The sequence below is a fragment of the Arabidopsis thaliana genome, chromosome 5 (genome assembly GCF_000001735.4).
Source record: "Arabidopsis thaliana chromosome 5, partial sequence".
Classification (NCBI taxonomy): Eukaryota; Viridiplantae; Streptophyta; class Magnoliopsida; order Brassicales; family Brassicaceae; genus Arabidopsis; species Arabidopsis thaliana.
In genome coordinates this window covers 21,759,230-21,776,573 of record NC_003076.8, presented here as the reverse complement: position 1 = coordinate 21,776,573, position 17,344 = coordinate 21,759,230, and the positions used below count along the sequence as shown (strand labels likewise).

At 33.3% G+C, this 17,344-nt stretch overlaps 5 protein-coding genes across 6 annotated transcripts, besides 1 other annotated feature; 2 read left to right on the top strand and 3 right to left on the bottom strand.

Moving 5' to 3' along the window:
* Positions 1-1,646: 1,646 nt before the first annotated feature.
* AT5G53592 (FBD-like domain family protein) lies at positions 1,647-2,886 on the bottom strand. Its single transcript, NM_001125959.1, has 3 exons — positions 2,738-2,886; positions 2,418-2,631; positions 1,647-2,223 (listed from the first exon to the last, which is right to left on the bottom strand). The coding sequence occupies exon 3, from the start codon at positions 2,096-2,098 to the stop codon at positions 1,763-1,765; it is 336 nt and encodes a 111-aa protein (NP_001119431.1). The 5' UTR covers positions 2,099-2,223; positions 2,418-2,631; positions 2,738-2,886; the 3' UTR covers positions 1,647-1,762.
* An 893-nt stretch (positions 2,887-3,779) lies between these two features.
* AT5G53590 (SAUR-like auxin-responsive protein family) lies at positions 3,780-4,763 on the bottom strand. Its single transcript, NM_124739.4, has one exon. It carries the CDS (start codon positions 4,465-4,467, stop codon positions 4,039-4,041), a length of 429 nt encoding a protein of 142 aa, NP_200171.2. The 5' UTR covers positions 4,468-4,763; the 3' UTR covers positions 3,780-4,038.
* Positions 4,602-4,706: a sequence feature (AT5G53590.uORF1).
* A 4,797-nt stretch (positions 4,764-9,560) lies between the features above and the next one.
* On the top strand, positions 9,561-11,637 carry PLR1 (NAD(P)-linked oxidoreductase superfamily protein). Its single transcript, NM_124738.4, has 7 exons — positions 9,561-9,771; positions 9,856-10,084; positions 10,266-10,359; positions 10,452-10,575; positions 10,665-10,918; positions 11,003-11,096; positions 11,174-11,637. Exons 1-7 carry the CDS (start codon positions 9,655-9,657, stop codon positions 11,357-11,359), a joined length of 1,098 nt encoding a protein of 365 aa, NP_200170.2. The 5' UTR covers positions 9,561-9,654; the 3' UTR covers positions 11,360-11,637.
* Positions 11,638-13,111: 1,474 nt separating this feature from the next.
* On the top strand, positions 13,112-16,016 carry AT5G53570 (Ypt/Rab-GAP domain of gyp1p superfamily protein). 2 transcript variants are annotated; one of them, NM_001161305.1, is made up of 6 exons: positions 13,112-13,368; positions 13,486-13,733; positions 13,977-14,109; positions 14,198-14,247; positions 14,336-14,389; positions 14,477-15,984. In NM_001161305.1, the coding sequence occupies exons 1-6, from the start codon at positions 13,294-13,296 to the stop codon at positions 15,648-15,650; spliced, it is 1,734 nt and encodes a 577-aa protein (NP_001154777.1). In that variant the 5' UTR covers positions 13,112-13,293; the 3' UTR covers positions 15,651-15,984. The 2 variants fall into 2 exon arrangements, with proteins under 2 accessions (NP_001154777.1, NP_200169.1); NM_124737.3 differs by having other exon boundaries at positions 13,112-13,733; positions 14,477-16,016.
* On the bottom strand, positions 15,996-17,245 carry CB5-E (cytochrome B5). Its single transcript, NM_124736.4, has 4 exons — positions 17,110-17,245; positions 16,860-16,957; positions 16,560-16,626; positions 15,996-16,471 (listed from the first exon to the last, which is right to left on the bottom strand). Exons 2-4 carry the CDS (start codon positions 16,944-16,946, stop codon positions 16,221-16,223), a joined length of 405 nt encoding a protein of 134 aa, NP_200168.1. The 5' UTR covers positions 16,947-16,957; positions 17,110-17,245; the 3' UTR covers positions 15,996-16,220.
* Between the last annotated feature and the right edge of the window lie 99 nt (positions 17,246-17,344).

Genomic DNA, 17,344 nt, shown 5'->3' with positions numbered 1-17,344 from the left:
ATATATTTGTTAATCTTATACCTATCAAAACCGACTATCGTTTCTTATCTCTATAGTATTTTTGCAAGACTTTTTTGGTGGATTTGGGTAAAAGTGCATTCGGATCATATGGTACATTCCCCTATTAAATAAATATAGTGCACTCCTATGTTATTAGCTAAAATGTTTAGATTATAAATCAAAGTCATATCATAAATAAAATTAATACTAATAAAATAAATGGCTTTTTGGCAAGACAAATTTGGAGGGACAGTAAAATATAATTAATCCATTGTTTCAATACGGGTTAAATCTTTAATTTATTAACATATCAAATCATCCTAATTTAGAAAAGATTATATAAAACCAAAAATGTTATGTGGTATATATAATGTTACTATATATAAAATTAAACTATAAAATATAAATCTATATAGAGAATGATACAATTTGCAAAAATTTTATATATAATAAATAATTCTTAAATTTTAAAAATTACTACTTTAAAAAAAATCACGAGACGGGTAAAGAAATTACAGAACGGATTTTATTTTGGAATTGGGTTATATGGTAGATGTATTTGAATCAATATTTATAAAATTTTAAAATATTATTAATATGTTGTTTTAATAAGGATTAAAACTTCAGTTTTTTAACAATTGTCTCATGTATTCGTCGTATAGCGTTACTTAATAACAATTATAAATTATAAAATATAAATATTTTATAAAAATAAAATTTACAAATTTTAATATATTATCTTTAAAAAATAAATTGTTCCGCGGTATACCGCGGGTTAAAATCTAGTAAGAATATTTAAAAGGACTTATACAAACAAGGCTGAGTACACAGATTCTCACAACTCTAAATGCTTTTGTTTATTTGGGAAGAGATCTAAGGAGATGGAATTATAAGATGTGTAATAAATCAATCAAACGCTTACACATCACTCTTTATAAATCATTCCATTAAATAAATTATGCTATATTTCTTATTTTATTTTAGCTAATATGATCTTATCTAGTAGCTTTGAACTTTTGGTAAGATCTTTGGCTATATCATTCTAACTTGTTATACATGGAAACTCTACACACATATAAAATATGCTCTGTTATATAAATAGTTATATTTTTTAATATTTGCCTTATTGCCTTTATATTTCTACATTTTCCTTATAATTTACAAGTCATTTATTTATTTTTTTTGTTTTTTTTTTCAATAAGATAGATACGCAAAGACTTCCAAAAATGAATAGACTCTCCCTAAGTAGACAAATTAATCAAACATTTTCAATCAAAAGTTTTACTTCCATCTATTTTATTTTTCAACTTAGCTAGTTTTAAATTATGTTTTTGGTCAGATACGGTTTAGTCGGATTAAATAGTTTTAATATAATCTGCTTTTGTTGAAACCTTAAGTTTTATGTTAGTAGGCTCAACTTAAACTAGCTAAGAGATTTTTAACGTTTTTCAACTGATAGAAACGAACATGGAAACGAATGAAGCAAAAGAATTACGCTATCAACATATCACCAAACCAGGTAATAATGAAACTACTACGCCTAATCCCACACAGCTTTATTCTTTCTTCACACAAAATCACCAAAAAAAAAAAAAAAACCAGTTGATTCGAAGAATAATAACTGACGTTTCCAGCAAAGCAAAGTACGTAAATAGTTTCATTCATTTTTATTCATAAGACCCAAATGAGAAGTAACATATTGAAGAGTACGGTTAGATCAACCGATTTTACCAGTCAAATACAGACATCTAACAGTTCCTCTCTACATTTTGACAATGACAACCTCACATTTCGTAGAGGCGGCTCTTGGGATTTTCAAGAGTTTCTTAATGGTTTCATCTTCTGTTGAATTATAATCCAAATGTAGAGTGAGTTTCTTGAGGGCAGCACAATTCTCTAAGAAGTACCTTAATAGCTTCATTTGTGCAACATGTCCATTGAATCGTTTGAAATCCACAAACTCGACAGAGGATTGCAAACACTTGAGTTGATTCATATCCTCGAGATGTAGCTCCTGGTAGTAATAATTATAACTATCCAATAGCTGAGGAAAAAGGAGAGGAGAACATACAATCAAATGATATGGCAGAAGCTGCATAGAGATGAGAAAATTATCATAGGGTTTAGCAGATTTACTACCACGACTAGGGTTTTCAGATTCGGGCAGCTCTCAAGAAATGTTGCCAACCCTTTCGAAATTCCGCTATTCCACGGTTAATCTGACTGGTAAGTCAAACACAAAGATATAGTTTATTGATTATTTTAAACATTATTTTTCTTTTAGTCAACGGGTTATACATATATAAATATCTAAATAATGCTTGAACAATCAGTGAGAATATATATATATATATATATATATATACATGAGCAGCAACCACCAATATTTTGCTTATGGGACACAGGAGACAGGACACCTGATTTCTCTTCTTAAGAGTACGTGTGGAATCTAAAGTGGCTTTCAACTAGCTTCGTTTCTCCTTCATACTTTAGGACTGATCGTTTGAATTCCACAAACTTGAGCGATGATGCCAAACACTGAGGCACTTTTTGTTCTTTGTTCAGCTTATCAATCAAGAAATAGTTCTTTTTTTTTTTTGCTAAATTCAAGAAATAGTTCTTAGCCACTTCCTGCAAAAACAAAATCGAAAAAGAAAAAGAAAAAAAAAACATTAGACGATGACTAGAGAATACATAATGATAAGCATATATCAAAGAGTATAAAGCACTTGGTTACCAATCAAGAAGAGTTGGCAACAGTTCAAGATCAGATATATAAAATGTAGCATTCAAATGGGATAGGTTACGAAAGAGAAGCGATGGTTCCTGTTTGTATAGCCAGATTTCCTTGTAGCAGAAGTAAACAAAAAAAAATGTTATGGTGAGAAACTCTCGTGGAATAATAATCTATATATGCACAAACGTTGAGATGTTTACCTTCCAAATAATACTACCAATAACTAGATCCCTGACACTCGAAATATCGGTGAGGATATCAAAACTCATGCTATTAGTGGATAATCTCTTACCATTAAAGGCTAAATCAATATCTAGTTTGTTAGGGTCTAAAACAGATTCAATCCATACATAAAGTAACATCATCTTTCGCCGAAAGACTCAAAACATTCATAGTTTCATCGTGATAGAGGCAGAAGAATAATCAGAAAGTGAGAGATAATTAAACCTTTAGACTAATCAGGATAGGGTCACGGAGAAAAAGAAGAACTCACCGCTTACAGTAATCTTTAAACTCTAGTAACAAAAATAAACCAATTAATAACTCCCTAATGTGAACATACTTTTAGTTTCTAATATGATAAATTAGATGTGCGAAAATTTCGGAAATTTTCAGGTAATATATCATAACGTCAATTTATCTGATTGATATTTTGTCAAAATTCAGTTTCGATACGGTATCATGTTTAGTATCTAAACCGATTCTATGTTGAAGTTATTGGTCAAAAATTAAATATAGTATATTTGAATTGGCCGTGTTAATTGCAGTAATTAAGTTGACAAAACTAAAAAGCTGCCGTAATTGAGGTAGATATAATTGGTGACGGATCTCAATCAAAGTCAAAATATATTTGCTTGTTTGGTAATTCTTAGATGTGCTTGAGTTTTTATTTTTGTGAAGAGATTAATATATTCGAAACACTTGGCGTGAATGCAAATCCTAACGAGAAAAGCAATCCTCTTAAGGAAAAGAACAACAAATAACATGGTCCATGCCCAAATTTAACGCGTTATAATCAAATAAAATAAAGAAAGGAAAAAAATATTCACATTCCTTTCCATAAAATAAAAATCAAATAATATGATTCTTCCCTTATTCCTCACGATTACATTTAAAAAAAAAAAAAAAAAATCACATTCAATTGCTCTTTTGATTTTTTCATCATTATCAATTTATCATCATCATCAAACTAACTAAAAGCAAAAAGTTAAGCAAACTAATCAATCTCAAAAGAGAAATCTGTCAAATCAAACCAATGACATCTCAAACCAAACCAAACCAACAAATCGAATTATAGATCTTTAGAAACATCGCAAATGGTTGTTGTGATGGTTATGGTTGTTGTGGCCGTGACCACCGTGACTATGACGGCGATGAGTCTCCTCGTCGATAACTTCTTGAACATGCTTAAACTCATCAACACCGCAAGGAATCGTAATCGGACCATCATGCTTGAATCCATACTCTTTTTCAGCTTCTTTCAAGAGATCCAAGAACAAAGGATGGCTCAAGAACACCAACGGAACAACAAATCTATGTAGACCTTCTTCATCGTCTTCGTGTCCCACCATAATCGCTACACAGCCTTTAGGAACATCATGGTGGTGGTGGTGGTGATGATGAGGGAGTATGTGGAGATGAGGAACATGGAAGTGGAACTTGAACACCATATGCTTGATATGATTCGGACTCTGTTTTGGACTCTGTTTTTGGTTTTCTTCAAAACCCATTAAGAAGAAGGAATCTTTTTCACCGAAAAACCAAACAAGAAACACAAAGATTGGTTTAAAAACGATCGACGAGGAGGAAGAGAAGTGTTAAACGGTGGTGGTTGTTAGAGATTTTCCGGTGAGTTTTGTTGATGCTAAAAAACGGTGATAGAAAAAGGCCAAGGATCAACAGCAGAAGAGATTATGAGAGTAAATAGAGAAAGATCTGAGTCGGTGAGAGATCTAGGGATGTTGCTCATGATAGGCTAAGCATGAAGAGAGAAAAAAGGTTTTTATTTTGGTTTTTTAGAGGAGGTGGTTTCGGAATTAGGAAATATACGTCTCTTTTATATACTACTTCTACTTGGTGTAGGTTTTTTTTTGCTTAACGCGCACATTTCCAAAGAGAGCCAAAGGCTTTGTCTTCTATTTTGTTAATTGATGAATGAGGTGGAATTGACGTGGTAAAAATTGGGAGCGTGTTTGGAGGAGTATTTAGGGTAGGGTTTTACCGACTTTAGGAGATTTGTTTACACCACCTGATTATTTTTATGTCTTATTTTTTTGTGTATATCCATTAGTTGATACATAATTACATTTATCACCTATATTTATGATGATGTAAAAACAAGAGAGTATATATATGATTTTAAGTATCTATCTTTAACTGGTTAAGTATATTGGAAACTAATTTAATTGTTTAGCTTGTATTAAAAACTTATATATTAGAACTATTGATATATGAAAATACTATTGTACTTTTTCTGTATCTTTTATTATATATGAAAAACATGTTCTTGACAAAAAAAAATCTTGTGTTTTCTGCATTAAAATATTTTGGTGTTGTTTAATATTTAATGCCATAGCTTACAAAAAATGTAGAGGTCAATTAGAAATATATTGATCTCGTATGTGTAATATAAATAATTATCTAATTAACTATCAAAAGAATGTTAGGATTGAAAAAAAATCCAAAAAAACTTTCATACGTTTTTCTTAAGATAACAAGCAATTGTCCAACCTCAAAGAATACTGATCTTTGTGATTTGGTTGCTGTTTTACTTTTACATTATTACCTTCTAAGCTAAGCTTAAAACATATGAAATCAGATTTGGTTGCTGTTTTACTTTGATCAGCTGGCAAGTCTGGCACAAGGCCCCTTTGGCATTTCAAAAAGCCAACGACTCGGTAAATTGAATGGATAATTAATCATATATAAAAAAGTATACATATTATGTGTATGACTCTCTTTAACATTATAATAAAAAAATCGGAAGCGTGGCCAATAAATTGTCAAAATTTTCCAAAAGAATCTGAATAGAGATTGAAGTAATGTGTGTTTCATTACTTCATTCTTGATGTTTGGCCACCGTGACTAAAGGTAAATGGATAAACACGATTAAAGATTTAAAGGTCAAACCTATACCTAATCTTAGAGATAGTGAAATTACATCCCCCATAAACACATATTTTTAAATTCTATTATTTAGAACGTAATCATTTTGTTTAGTTTTTCTATAATATATTTGACTTTATATCAATTTAAGAAGTCATACTTTAAGGTATAAAACCGTATTAAAAACAAAATCAAATGTATATGTATATATACTATATATAACGTGTTAGATATATAGCATCCATTCGAGAATTTGCCTATTCACATAATCACATTAGTCCGAAATCATTCAACAGGCTATTAAATATTTGAAAACAAGAATTTGGGTTTAAGTTATACTCCATTATAATGTTTCTATCACTTGGGGTAGGTTCTTGTTTATAAATTTTAAATAAGTTAAACACAAAAAGTTGATGTTTTTTTTTTTTCTTTTAACCAACTTCATTCATAATTGTACTATAATCCCACCAAGCAAAATAAAGATTAGAAGACTTTAAATTGCCTTCTTAGCTATTAATTAAACCAATTTGATTTATGAATACATATTTATATTCAATCCAACATTCTGAAAATTTTGTAGTTTGCTTTTAACCAAACTTAAAAAAGAAAAGATGTGGCTTGAGGTTAGAGGCAAGGTGGAAGGCATTATTCATAGGAACATGCTCGTGTAAAAATTCAAATTCCATCTCCATGAATTTTTTCTTCGAAGCGAATGGTCAAAGACTCTGACACGTCATTAAACGTGGACCCATGAACTGTTGTCTTATAGTATAAGTATAACACGTCAGGTAACGTAACCTAAGCGCAAAATGACAAACAAATCCTTTGCCGAGTAAGCGGATGTCGCGGCTCCTCAGGTGCATACGACGACGCCGATCAACACGTGTCCAATAACTAGATGACACGTGGGTTATTTGCCCTCACTTTGGTTTTGGTTCTCATCCGGTTCATCTTATTATAATGGTTTGGTTTTGAAAATTTCGGATAAAGTTTGGTTCAATTAGGAACTGGTTTGAAAACACAAGCATAACCTCAATCTCATACTTCGATTAGTAACACAGTATAATGACATAAATTGCAAAAAAAAATTTGAAAAATGAAAAATATATACTAAAATACACAGTTGTATATTCACTTATTTGCATAATATTTTTTAATATATATATTTTTAGACAAAAATACAAATTCTACATTTTTGCGTCTTGATAAATATTATGCAGATTTTTTTTTAGTTGGTTAAATTCTTTCATAATCAAATAAGAAAACGTTATTCCAGTATTATGTGTTAGCAATAGAAACAAAATGAGACCAGGATTGGTTTTGTTAACATCAGCTCGGTTTTGTTCGGTTAAAATTAATTACGAAAAGAATAAGAAGGTTCCAAAGTTTGCGGACCATCATGTCGGCACGATATGACCAATGACGACCATATGGATGAGTAATAGCCGTTGGATTACCAAGAAAGTTGGAATCATGTGCTCTTTGTTATAACTTTGCTCTTGAGTTTTCTTGATATAAAAGCGAACGACGACTTTTTGTCAAAGTGTCCATACACGCCAGAGAAGGCAGAGAATTAAAGGCATTATAAAAACCAAGTGTCGTTAGGTTTAAGATTGTATAATGATTAGTTTACTCTTAATCATGAGTTGACGTTTGAATAGAATCTAAACCCAAATCACTAAACGTAATCCGATATTCAATATGAAGTTATGAACCAAACAGTTCTTGAATACTAACAGAAACAAACGAAACTTACATCAAATTAAAATTCGTAAAATCTAACCTGATGAACATTGATCTGCTTCCCTACTAATTTTTTTCTTTCTATAATCCTTATTTGAATATTACTAGTATTATGAGGATATGGATTTCTATATTTATTAGTACATTGTTTTGATTTTAACCAGAAACATCAAAATAACCAAACCATATGAAATCAGACAAGATGAATTTCAGTACTAATTCTATCAAAACTATTTATAACCCAAACGTAATAAGCAAATATCGAACCCTAGTGCTTGTTGTTATCATAACAAATTTAGATGAATTGGAAAAGATACAAAAGGTCGAATCATATTCGTAGAAAATGACCAAGCATCCTTGGTGTTTATGGGCCACATCCCACATGTTAAAAAAAGATTTGTGTTTCGAGTGGCTTAAACTCTCAACCAAACATTTGAATATATTGCTTAAAGTTATTTGACTTAATAAACTATATATGTCAATGAATCATTTTATTATATGTATTGAGGTTCTCCACCCACACAATCTAGGCTTTCAGATTTTAACTACTCCGAGAAAAAACGAACAAACGTTTTCTATTTCGTTAATTACATCATCGTCGAGTCGCCAATGATAACATGTCACTACAAAAGAATTTAAAATCTCTCTTTTTATCAAGTGAAAATGAAACCTTACTTTAATTGAATATAGGTGTCGTTTTTTACGTGGATGTGATTAGAGCTACTTTATCAAGACACGCATTAGCTCGTCATGTAAAACTTCTAAACTAAATGTGTTTTTGTCGTTTTGACTACACGTTAAAGTCTGCCGAAAAATACTAAACTATATATAGTAAAAGCAAATGACACGTCGTCGGTGAAATTGATGTCAAACAAAAATGTAGTCACGTCGAAATAAATATTTATCTATTCGTATTCGTTTTGGTTCTTAATAGAGTATCATATTGGATGTCATACTAATTTTATCTATTCATATTGTGTGTATTTGGATATTCGAATTGTGCCAATTGCTGGAGATAAGTCTTAGTGGCCCAAAATTGTTTCGTTTTTTGTTCATTCTGTAATTGCATTCTCTTTCGGGCATATATAAAATTCCCACAAACTCAATAGTACTCATAGTCTCATACGTACATGCAAACTTCTATATATTTACTCGCAATGTAATCAGATTCTTGTAATAAGTCTCCTTTGGACATTCGTCTTCTTTTCTCCTATTCGACTTTTTTTTCCCCGCATATATGTGCACGATATTATCTAATATACTATGTAGCATCTCTTTAGAACTTGGTTGAAAAAATGACACCGTAACAAAATTGTATAATAGTGGATTTTCATCTTGCGCATGTTTTATTACTTGCTATGTAATCAGATTCTTGTAAGACCTCCTTTGGACGACATTCATCTTTTTTTCTTTTCGAAGAACATAGTTTTTTCTTTCTATTTTCCTTTCGACATATCCAATAAATAGCATTTTTAAAAGCTTGTTTACAAAATGACACCATGATAAAATTGTTAAAAATTATGTTAATTTTGCCCATATTTTGATCAAACAACAGAAAATTTGGGAATATTTTTTTTGTCGACCACTTTTATATTATTAGAAAATTTTGAATTAACACAAATAGATTTAAAATATTATTAATGTCCATACTTTTTTGCATGGTGGTAAAACACCGTAAAATGTTATTTGAAAAAAAAACAAACGAAATCAACATCATTTTATTTTTATAATTGATTAAAATTCCAAAAATACTATTTATTTTATTTTTGGGGAAAAATTGTAGTTTCTTGGGTGGGCTTCCACAAAATTCTATTATGAGACTGGACTGGACCCATAAACAGAGGCAAACCTTACTTTTGTTTTCTTTGCCCATCTCACATAATACACTCTAAAATCAATTTATTTCATTAACATTAAATTGATTTTAGAGTGTATTATGTGAAATAAAGTAATTGAATATTAAATTAAATTTTCCCAGAAAAAGCGTTGACAGTTTTATCTTCAAAAACATCCACACACTGAGAAACAGCAGAAGAAAGGCTTGAGAGCCTTCTTCTCCACTATTTTCAATGGCTTTAACATTGTCAACCACAAAGACCTTCACTAACATAAACTGCTCAAACAATACTTCCAACATAACCACCTTTAAGCCTCTCAAGCTTCCTCTTTTCTGGCCATGGCAAAAGGTAACACATCAATACGCATATAAAGCAAACGTAACAAAGTGTTCTCCTTTTTAATGCAATTGAATGAACAATCGATGGTTTTAGGTCAAAATGGGTCCTTTAAGTGTTTCTCCTATGGGTTTTGGGACATGGGCTTGGGGTAATCAGCTTCTTTGGGGTTATCAGACTTCCATGGATGATCAGCTTCAACAAGCTTTTGAATTGGCTTTGGAAAATGGAATCAATTTGTTTGATACTGCTGATTCTTATGGCACTGGTAGGCTTAATGGCCAAAGTGAGAGACTTTTGGGGAAATTCATTAAAGAATCTCAAGGTGTGTTTCTCTTTAACCTTTCCCAATTTTGTTACTGGTCTAAAGATTCTGATTCAATAGATAGTTTCAGAAATTTGGGGAAAAAATTGCCTTTAGTTGGTTCTAAAGTATTATCCTGGAGCTGTCTTGATAAGTTACTGTGGTGGGTTTGTGTGTTGTGATTAATGGTTGCAAATGTCAGGACTTAAAGGGAAACAAAATGAAGTAGTGGTAGCTACAAAGTTTGCAGCTTATCCATGGAGGTTAACTTCAGGACAGTTTGTGAATGCCTGCAGGTCTCTCTAAGTTTTGATCTTTGTCTCTCTTTTTCACTTCTGGTTTATTGGAGATTGATGATAAATTGGATGATGTTCTGTTGTTGTGTTAGAGCTTCTTTAGACCGGCTTCAGATAGACCAGCTCGGGATTGGACAGCTTCACTGGTCAACTGCAAGCTACGCGCCTCTACAAGAGCTTGTTCTTTGGGATGGTCTAGTGCAAATGTACGAAAAGGTTGCTTAGAAAACTACTGAAAATATGAAATCTCTTTAATGACCATTTAAGCACTTGGAAAGTTGATGATAAGCGTTCCTCTTTCTCAGGGTTTAGTTAGAGCCGTTGGAGTTAGTAACTATGGACCTCAACAGCTTGTGAAGATTCATGATTACCTTAAAACTCGAGGGGTTCCTTTATGTTCTGCCCAAGTGCAATTCTCATTGCTAAGCATGGGAAAAGAGCAACTAGAGATCAAGAGTATATGCGACGAGCTCGGGATTCGTTTAATCTCTTATAGTCCTCTTGGGCTAGGAATGCTAACTGGGAAATACTCCTCTTCAAAACTTCCCACTGGTCCACGGTAAAGTACTAATAGATTGCTCAAAGATCGACAAAACTAGCCGTTGTTTCTTGTTCTTAACTATGCTTGAACACTGATTAACAGATCATTGCTGTTCCGACAAATTCTTCCTGGATTAGAACCTCTTCTTTTAGCACTGAGCGAGATTGCAAAGAAACGAGGAAAGACTATGCCTCAGGTATTATTTCAATTTCATAAGATTCTTGGGAAGAAGAAGTGTTGAAACTTGTAAGAACGAGTTATCATTTGTTACAGGTTGCAATAAACTGGTGCATATGCAAAGGGACAGTACCGATACCGGGAATCAAGTCGGTAAGACATGTTGAAGATAATTTGGGTGCTCTGGGATGGAAACTTACAAATGATGAACAGCTTCAGTTAGAATATGCAGCTAAAGAATCACCAAAGTCAATGATTCAGAATATTTTTCAGACAAGATGATAGGATAAGAGAAGATGCTTATACACATCTAGACCACAAATGAGAACAATGTGTATAAGTAGAAGTTTTAATCTACTTCTTTATATATGCACATATTGTGAAGAACACAGATAGTTTTCTTATACCATTGTTATGCATATAGTGATCAAATTCCTAAGCAATTAGTCCTTCTTCCAGTGCAACCATTTAAACGCTTAGATTTGGACATAATACCCACATTTCATGCCGGTAGACATTGCTAGTTGTGAGAGACACATAAACAAAGTTATCGATTGTCGTGTTTTCTGCTCTTGAAAGCTCTCTCTCTCTATCCATAGTGACTAAACTTATCATTGCAATTTCTGCATTTACATAGACATAACTTATCTTTCAAGCAACCAAATGTTTATCCCTAGAACGTAATAATGTTATTTTATACCTACAACTTGGCCACTAGTCTTGCTTGATGTCTTCTCCATCCAACGAACTTTAATTTCCTCATTTAAACTCTCATTAACTTTCTTAATCAGAATATTATTTAAAAACAATTATAGTTCCAAGAACATGCAAGTATATTTTCATAAATATATAAATAAAATACTACTACTAGTAGTGCTTTATTATTAGAATAAATTCTTTTCCATATGCTTTTGTAATTTAATACCAACTATATTCCAGATTTGGTTAATGACATACGCGGCTAGATTTAATAGCATATCTTCGGCTTTATGTCAGTCAAAAAAAAAAAAGGTATAGTTATTTTTTCTCTTTATTCCGTTACACTTTAGTAAGACTCACAAGTCACAACAAAATAAACAATAAACATCATATTAATCAAATCCTTTTCAGTCTTTGTTTATAATTATGCTATAAACAAGTTTAGGTTTGGCTTAGTTCAAAGTTTAATTTTGACTCGGTTCATAGACATTTATTATTACTAATCGGTTTTAACTTGATCCATTTGAATGTGTTTACTAACCCTTTTCCTTTTTTTTTTGTTTATTGAAAACATCTACATGTAAATCATATTAACTTGTGTTTCCATCTTATAAATTTCTCTTAACTTTTTATTTAGATAAATATTGAATTATTTAGTTGCCCACTTTTCTCCATATGATCAATAATTTCGAATTGAAAACTCATTAATATAGATGAAAAGTTGTCAAATGAATTAATTTTTGTTATTCTGTTATCTATAACATCAAATCATAAAAATCAATCCTAATTAAGATAAACCCTTTGACTATATTGTTAGTATTTGCTATGGAAATTTAATATATATCATTATCCTACCAAACAAAAACTATTCCAAAATAGAGTATTTTAGAAACACCTATATATATTCAATAACCATCGTTAATCCAATTCTTAACCTTACCATTGAGTAAACGTAGGTCCATTAGGTCAACATTCTTATGATTAGATTTGTTCTCTAGTAGACATAAAAATTTTACTAGAAAATCTACAAAACTAATCATGATTATGCTCCTTAAAAGCCGCGGTAAAGTGGGAACGTAATGAAAATCTTTTAGCTTTTGACATTTAAAGCTTTTAACCATAGTAAACACGTGTCATTTCCTCTTTGGTCATACCCGATATCGCGTAAAAATCCACCAACGAAGACTAAAACGAAACGACGCAGTTTCATAATTAAAATTCACCTACCAAATCGCGTGGAGAGTTAAAGCGCGTGTAGCATTAAAGTAAACGCGCGAGTCCACGCGCTTAATGTCTTAAAGTAAAAAAAAAAAGACAAGAGCTGAAAAAGAAAGAGCAAAGTGGTTAGAGAGGCTTCAGTTGTTGGATGCTTTTGCTTTTTTTCCTTCTTCTTCGTCTTCTTTCTTCGTCTCTCTTCTTTTTTTCAGTTTCGGCGTGCTGAAGAAGACGATAGAGTAATCAATCACAGTGAGAGAGATTTGAGGGTAAATCTGTCCTTTTCTTTTCTTAAACAACTCATGCTTGATTTCTGCTACGGCGGAGGAGGAGGAGGAAGAGGTTTACTTTTGCTTATCACCGGGAAATTTCCGGCGGTGATTCACCGTCGATGATAATGGGTTTTATTAAAAGTGTAGATCTTTGATGAAAGCAGGAGACTTTTTGATTTCGATTTTGATTTTGATTTGGGGTTTAGGTTTAAGTTTTTAGAGAATCAGATGAAGGCGTTACGGAGAAGCTATACTTCAACGTCTTCTGGGAATTCATCTTCTTCGTCTTCGTTACCTTCTTCGTCTTCTTCTTCGTTACCATCTTCTTCTTCTTCTTCACCTCCTTCTTCTAATTCTAATTCTTATTCGAATTCTAATTCTTCTTCGTCTTCGTCGTCGTGGATCCATCTACGGTCGGTTCTCTTTGTGGCTAATCTTTCGTCTCCGTCTTCAGTTACTTCTTCCGATCGGTGAGTAGCCTAAAGCTTTTAGATTTGGAATATTTTAGATGGCATCTAAAAGATTCTCTTTTTTGATCCAATAATAGAGTTCGGATTGAATGTTCACAACTTGGAAAGTATGATAAAGATTAACAAGTTTCTATGTTTGTTCGGATTGTTTATTTGTTTTGCTGTTAGATTGATTTTGGCAATCAATGTTGTTGATTTTGATATTGTAAAAGCTTCTAATGTTGACTCTTGACTTGTTTATAGCCGGCGGAAATCACCGTGGTCTCGCCGGAAAAGAAAATGGGCATTGACGCCACATCAATGGAGGAGTTTATTTACACCGGAGGGAAAACTCCGTGATGGTGGAGTTGGATTCCTGAAGAAAGTTAGAAGCAGAGTGAGTCTTTTGAACAAGGACCATATGTATGTCTTGTTTCTTACTTGTCTCTTTACTGGTTCTGATTTATGTTCTTATGGTTCTGTAGGGTGTTGATCCAAGTATTCGTGCAGAAGTGTGGCTGTTCTTACTCGGAGTGTGAGTGTTTGTTCTTGTTTTGACTTTATGGTCTTGGTTATTTTTATTCACTCTGTTGAGATTCTCAACTTGTTTTCTCTTATGGCAGTTATGATTTGAATAGTACTAGTGAAGAAAGAGAAGCAGTGAAAACTCAAAAAAGGTTAGTATTTAGTTTGATCTATATATAGTCAATGTTTGTATTTAGATGCTGATAGATAATTTCATTGTTGGGATCTTTGAATTGTAGGAAGGAGTATGAGAAACTACAGAGACGATGTCAGATGCTTCTCAAGTGCGGTAATGGAAGTACCGATAATCTTGAGGAGCTTCCATCTGATGAGGCAAACAGTCAATGTGTTCGGTTCGTGGATGATTATAAGATTACAGGACCAATGACAAGTCAAGATGTTGTTTCTGCTTTGAACACTGATTCTTCTGATACAGACTCTTGTGAAGATAATGAAGATGTTTTACTACTCTCATCTTTTGCACACAGCGATGAAAAAAAGCCGGAGGAGGATAATAGTAATAACAATTCTGAAGAGAATAGTTCTCTTCTTGTAGCTGCTGCTTCTGAGGTCCAAGTAGAAGTTGCGGTACACGAAGATTTCTCTACGTGGCAACGTATCATCCGGCTTGATGCTTTACGAGCGGATTCTGAATGGGCAAATTATTCTCCATATTCAACAGCAATCACAGAAAGCAAAGCTCGCAGGTTAGCCGAATCTGTCGGGTTAAAAGACTATGATCACTTAGAAAGCTGCAGGCTATACCACGCAGCACGGTTAGTTGCAATTCTTGAAGCTTATGCTATGTATGATCCTGAGATAGGCTACTGTCAAGGAATGAGTGATCTGTTATCTCCAATCCTCGCTGTGATCTCAGAGGATCACGAGGCTTTCTGGTGCTTTGTTGGTTTCATGAAGAAAGCTCGGCACAATTTCAGGCTTGACGAAGCAGGGATTCAAAGACAGCTAAGCATTGTATCAAAGATCATAAAAAATAAAGACTCTCAGCTTTATAAACACTTGGAGAATCTTCAAGCAGAAGATTGTAGTTTCGTTTACAGGATGGTGCTTGTTATGTTTAGGAGGGAGTTGAGTTTTGAACAGACGCTGTGTCTCTGGGAAGTGATGTGGGCTGATCAAGCTGCCATTAGAGCTGGAGTTGGGAAGTCGCCATGGAGCAGAATCCGGCAACAAGCACCGCCAACGGATGATTTGTTGCTCTATGCAATCGCGGCGTTAGTACTACGTAGGAAACTGATCATACAGAAATACAGTAGTATGGATGAGATTGTGGAAGAGTGTAATAGCATGGCTGGTCAGCTTAATGTCTGGAAGCTTCTTGATGATGCCCATCATCTTGTCGTGACGCTTCACGACAAGATTGAAACTCTTTCTCAATCACAGAGTATTTGATGAAGAAGTCGATCAAAGCCAGAAATGAAGTGTTTCCACTACACAAAAGCCCTTGCACTCGTCTGGCTGCGTTTTCTCAAGGTTTAAAGTTTGTTGCGGTTTGGTTCTTACCGTTTTCACTCCTCTCTTTCTTTCTTCTTTCTTTTTGTTTACTCATCACACAGAGAAAACACAATACTACTATCCTTATCGCTTTTATTGTAGTACTAATGAAAAAGACAAGGCAATATTCTTGTTAAAATGTAACGGATGAGTCTGAAACTGTCATTTCCACAATTGTATGAAACATATTTGTTCAATTGTAGAAATCCAGTTTCTCACTTCTTTATCAAGCAGCTTAAGTTTGGGCAAATCAAGCAGTCTTTTATTATATCATCAAAGTCGAAAACACTGTCATCATAAACTCAACACAGTAAAACTAGTAGCAACACAATGATTTTTGGTTCGTAATTTCAACAAGAATCAGTCTAAGACCAAACAACAGTAACAGTACTTTTTTTCGCAAGAGAGATAGACAGAGATCGGTAGAGATATTCAATGACAAGCATCAAAGCAAGCCTTTGGCTTCTTCTAGTCTTTCTTGGTATAGTGACGGACGACAAGAGCCAATCCCAAGATCAAGATCGGAACAAGGAACTGAAGAATCTTGATAATGAATTCTGGTGTCTTGTCTTGGTTGTAGGCTGGTTGCTGTGGTGCAACGTATGTCCTAGTTGCTGGAACACTAGACGAATCAATCTCACCAATGAAATATTTGTCCATCATGTCCCTTGCAGTGTCGCTGTGACCAACGTCTTCAAAATCATTTGTAGCATCTTTCCCTGCAAACAAAACACCACATCAGAACAGAAACAGTCACCGAGCCGCTTCAAATCCGCCTTGAATCAGAGAGAAACACAAGTTTTATACCTGTTGAGGACAACAAGACTTCATCGCCTCCAGGATGATCATCCATGAATGGAGTCACATCATACACCTAAAGAACGCAACAATCACAGATCATAACCAAGTAGTAGACACAAACTCTGTTTCTCTAGTGTGAATTAACATAGAATCAACTAAATCTACGAGGGGCTCGATTAAAGCTTCTAACAGTAACAATCCAACTCTACAACTTTAAAATCGAAGCTTTGACACAAATCAATGGCGGAAGAGAACTAAGTTCGTCAAAAAACAGAGATGTTCTCAAACAAAGAGACAAGATCTAACCTTGCCGGAAATAATAAGCCAACAATCCTTAGTTTTGTTGTGCTTTGAAACTTCTTCAAAACTTAGAACCTTCCGATCTGAAGACATCTTCACTCAAACTGCAAAACAAGAACACATCAAAGCTACTAATCAAAATTTCTGATAATACAGAGTACTAGATACAGATTCAAATCGAAATCATCAGAACGATGATGAATGAACGAATATACTAATTCCCTTATCGATTTTTGGAAAAAGATGGGATCTTTACCCTTTCAGATTCAGAATTTTCGATAGCTCCGAAGCTCAGAAATCAGCAGAAGACGGAAGAAATAGAGGTTCCTCACCTACTTAATTGTGTTCAATATAAACAAAATACGAAACTACCCTCGATATTTTGCTTAGGGTTTGGATGAGCAGGGGTAGTTTTGGTCAAGTTGGGCTTTGACTTTAAACAAATCAAATTGGGCTTTGTGCAAATCAAATTAAAATTTGGTTTCCATTTT

Bases quoted from the DNA above. Each gene is read 5' to 3' on its own strand.
- AT5G53570 (NM_001161305.1), top strand. From the start codon at position 13,294: ATGCTTGATTTCTGCTACGGCGGAGGAGGAGGAGGAAGAGGTTTACTT. The intron at 13,369-13,485 runs GTGATTCACCGT...AAGTTTTTAGAG, and splicing joins TCACCGGGAAATTTCCGGCG to AATCAGATGAAGGCGTTACG. The intron at 14,110-14,197 runs GTGAGTCTTTTG...ATGGTTCTGTAG, and splicing joins TGAAGAAAGTTAGAAGCAGA to GGTGTTGATCCAAGTATTCG.
- AT5G53592 (NM_001125959.1), bottom strand. From the start codon at position 2,098: ATGCAGCTTCTGCCATATCATTTGATTGTATGTTCTCCTCTCCTTTTT.
- CB5-E (NM_124736.4), bottom strand. From the start codon at position 16,946: ATGTCTTCAGATCGGAAGGTTCTAAGTTTTGAAGAAGTTTCAAAGCAC. The intron at 16,627-16,859 runs GTTAGATCTTGT...TGCGTTCTTTAG, and splicing joins GGCTTATTATTTCCGGCAAG to GTGTATGATGTGACTCCATT. The intron at 16,472-16,559 runs GTATAAAACTTG...TTTTGTTTGCAG, and splicing joins AGTCTTGTTGTCCTCAACAG to GGAAAGATGCTACAAATGAT.
- PLR1 (NM_124738.4), top strand. From the start codon at position 9,655: ATGGCTTTAACATTGTCAACCACAAAGACCTTCACTAACATAAACTGC. The intron at 9,772-9,855 runs GTAACACATCAA...CGATGGTTTTAG, and splicing joins TTTTCTGGCCATGGCAAAAG to GTCAAAATGGGTCCTTTAAG. The intron at 11,097-11,173 runs GTATTATTTCAA...CATTTGTTACAG, and splicing joins GAGGAAAGACTATGCCTCAG to GTTGCAATAAACTGGTGCAT.
- AT5G53590 (NM_124739.4), bottom strand. From the start codon at position 4,467: ATGGGTTTTGAAGAAAACCAAAAACAGAGTCCAAAACAGAGTCCGAAT.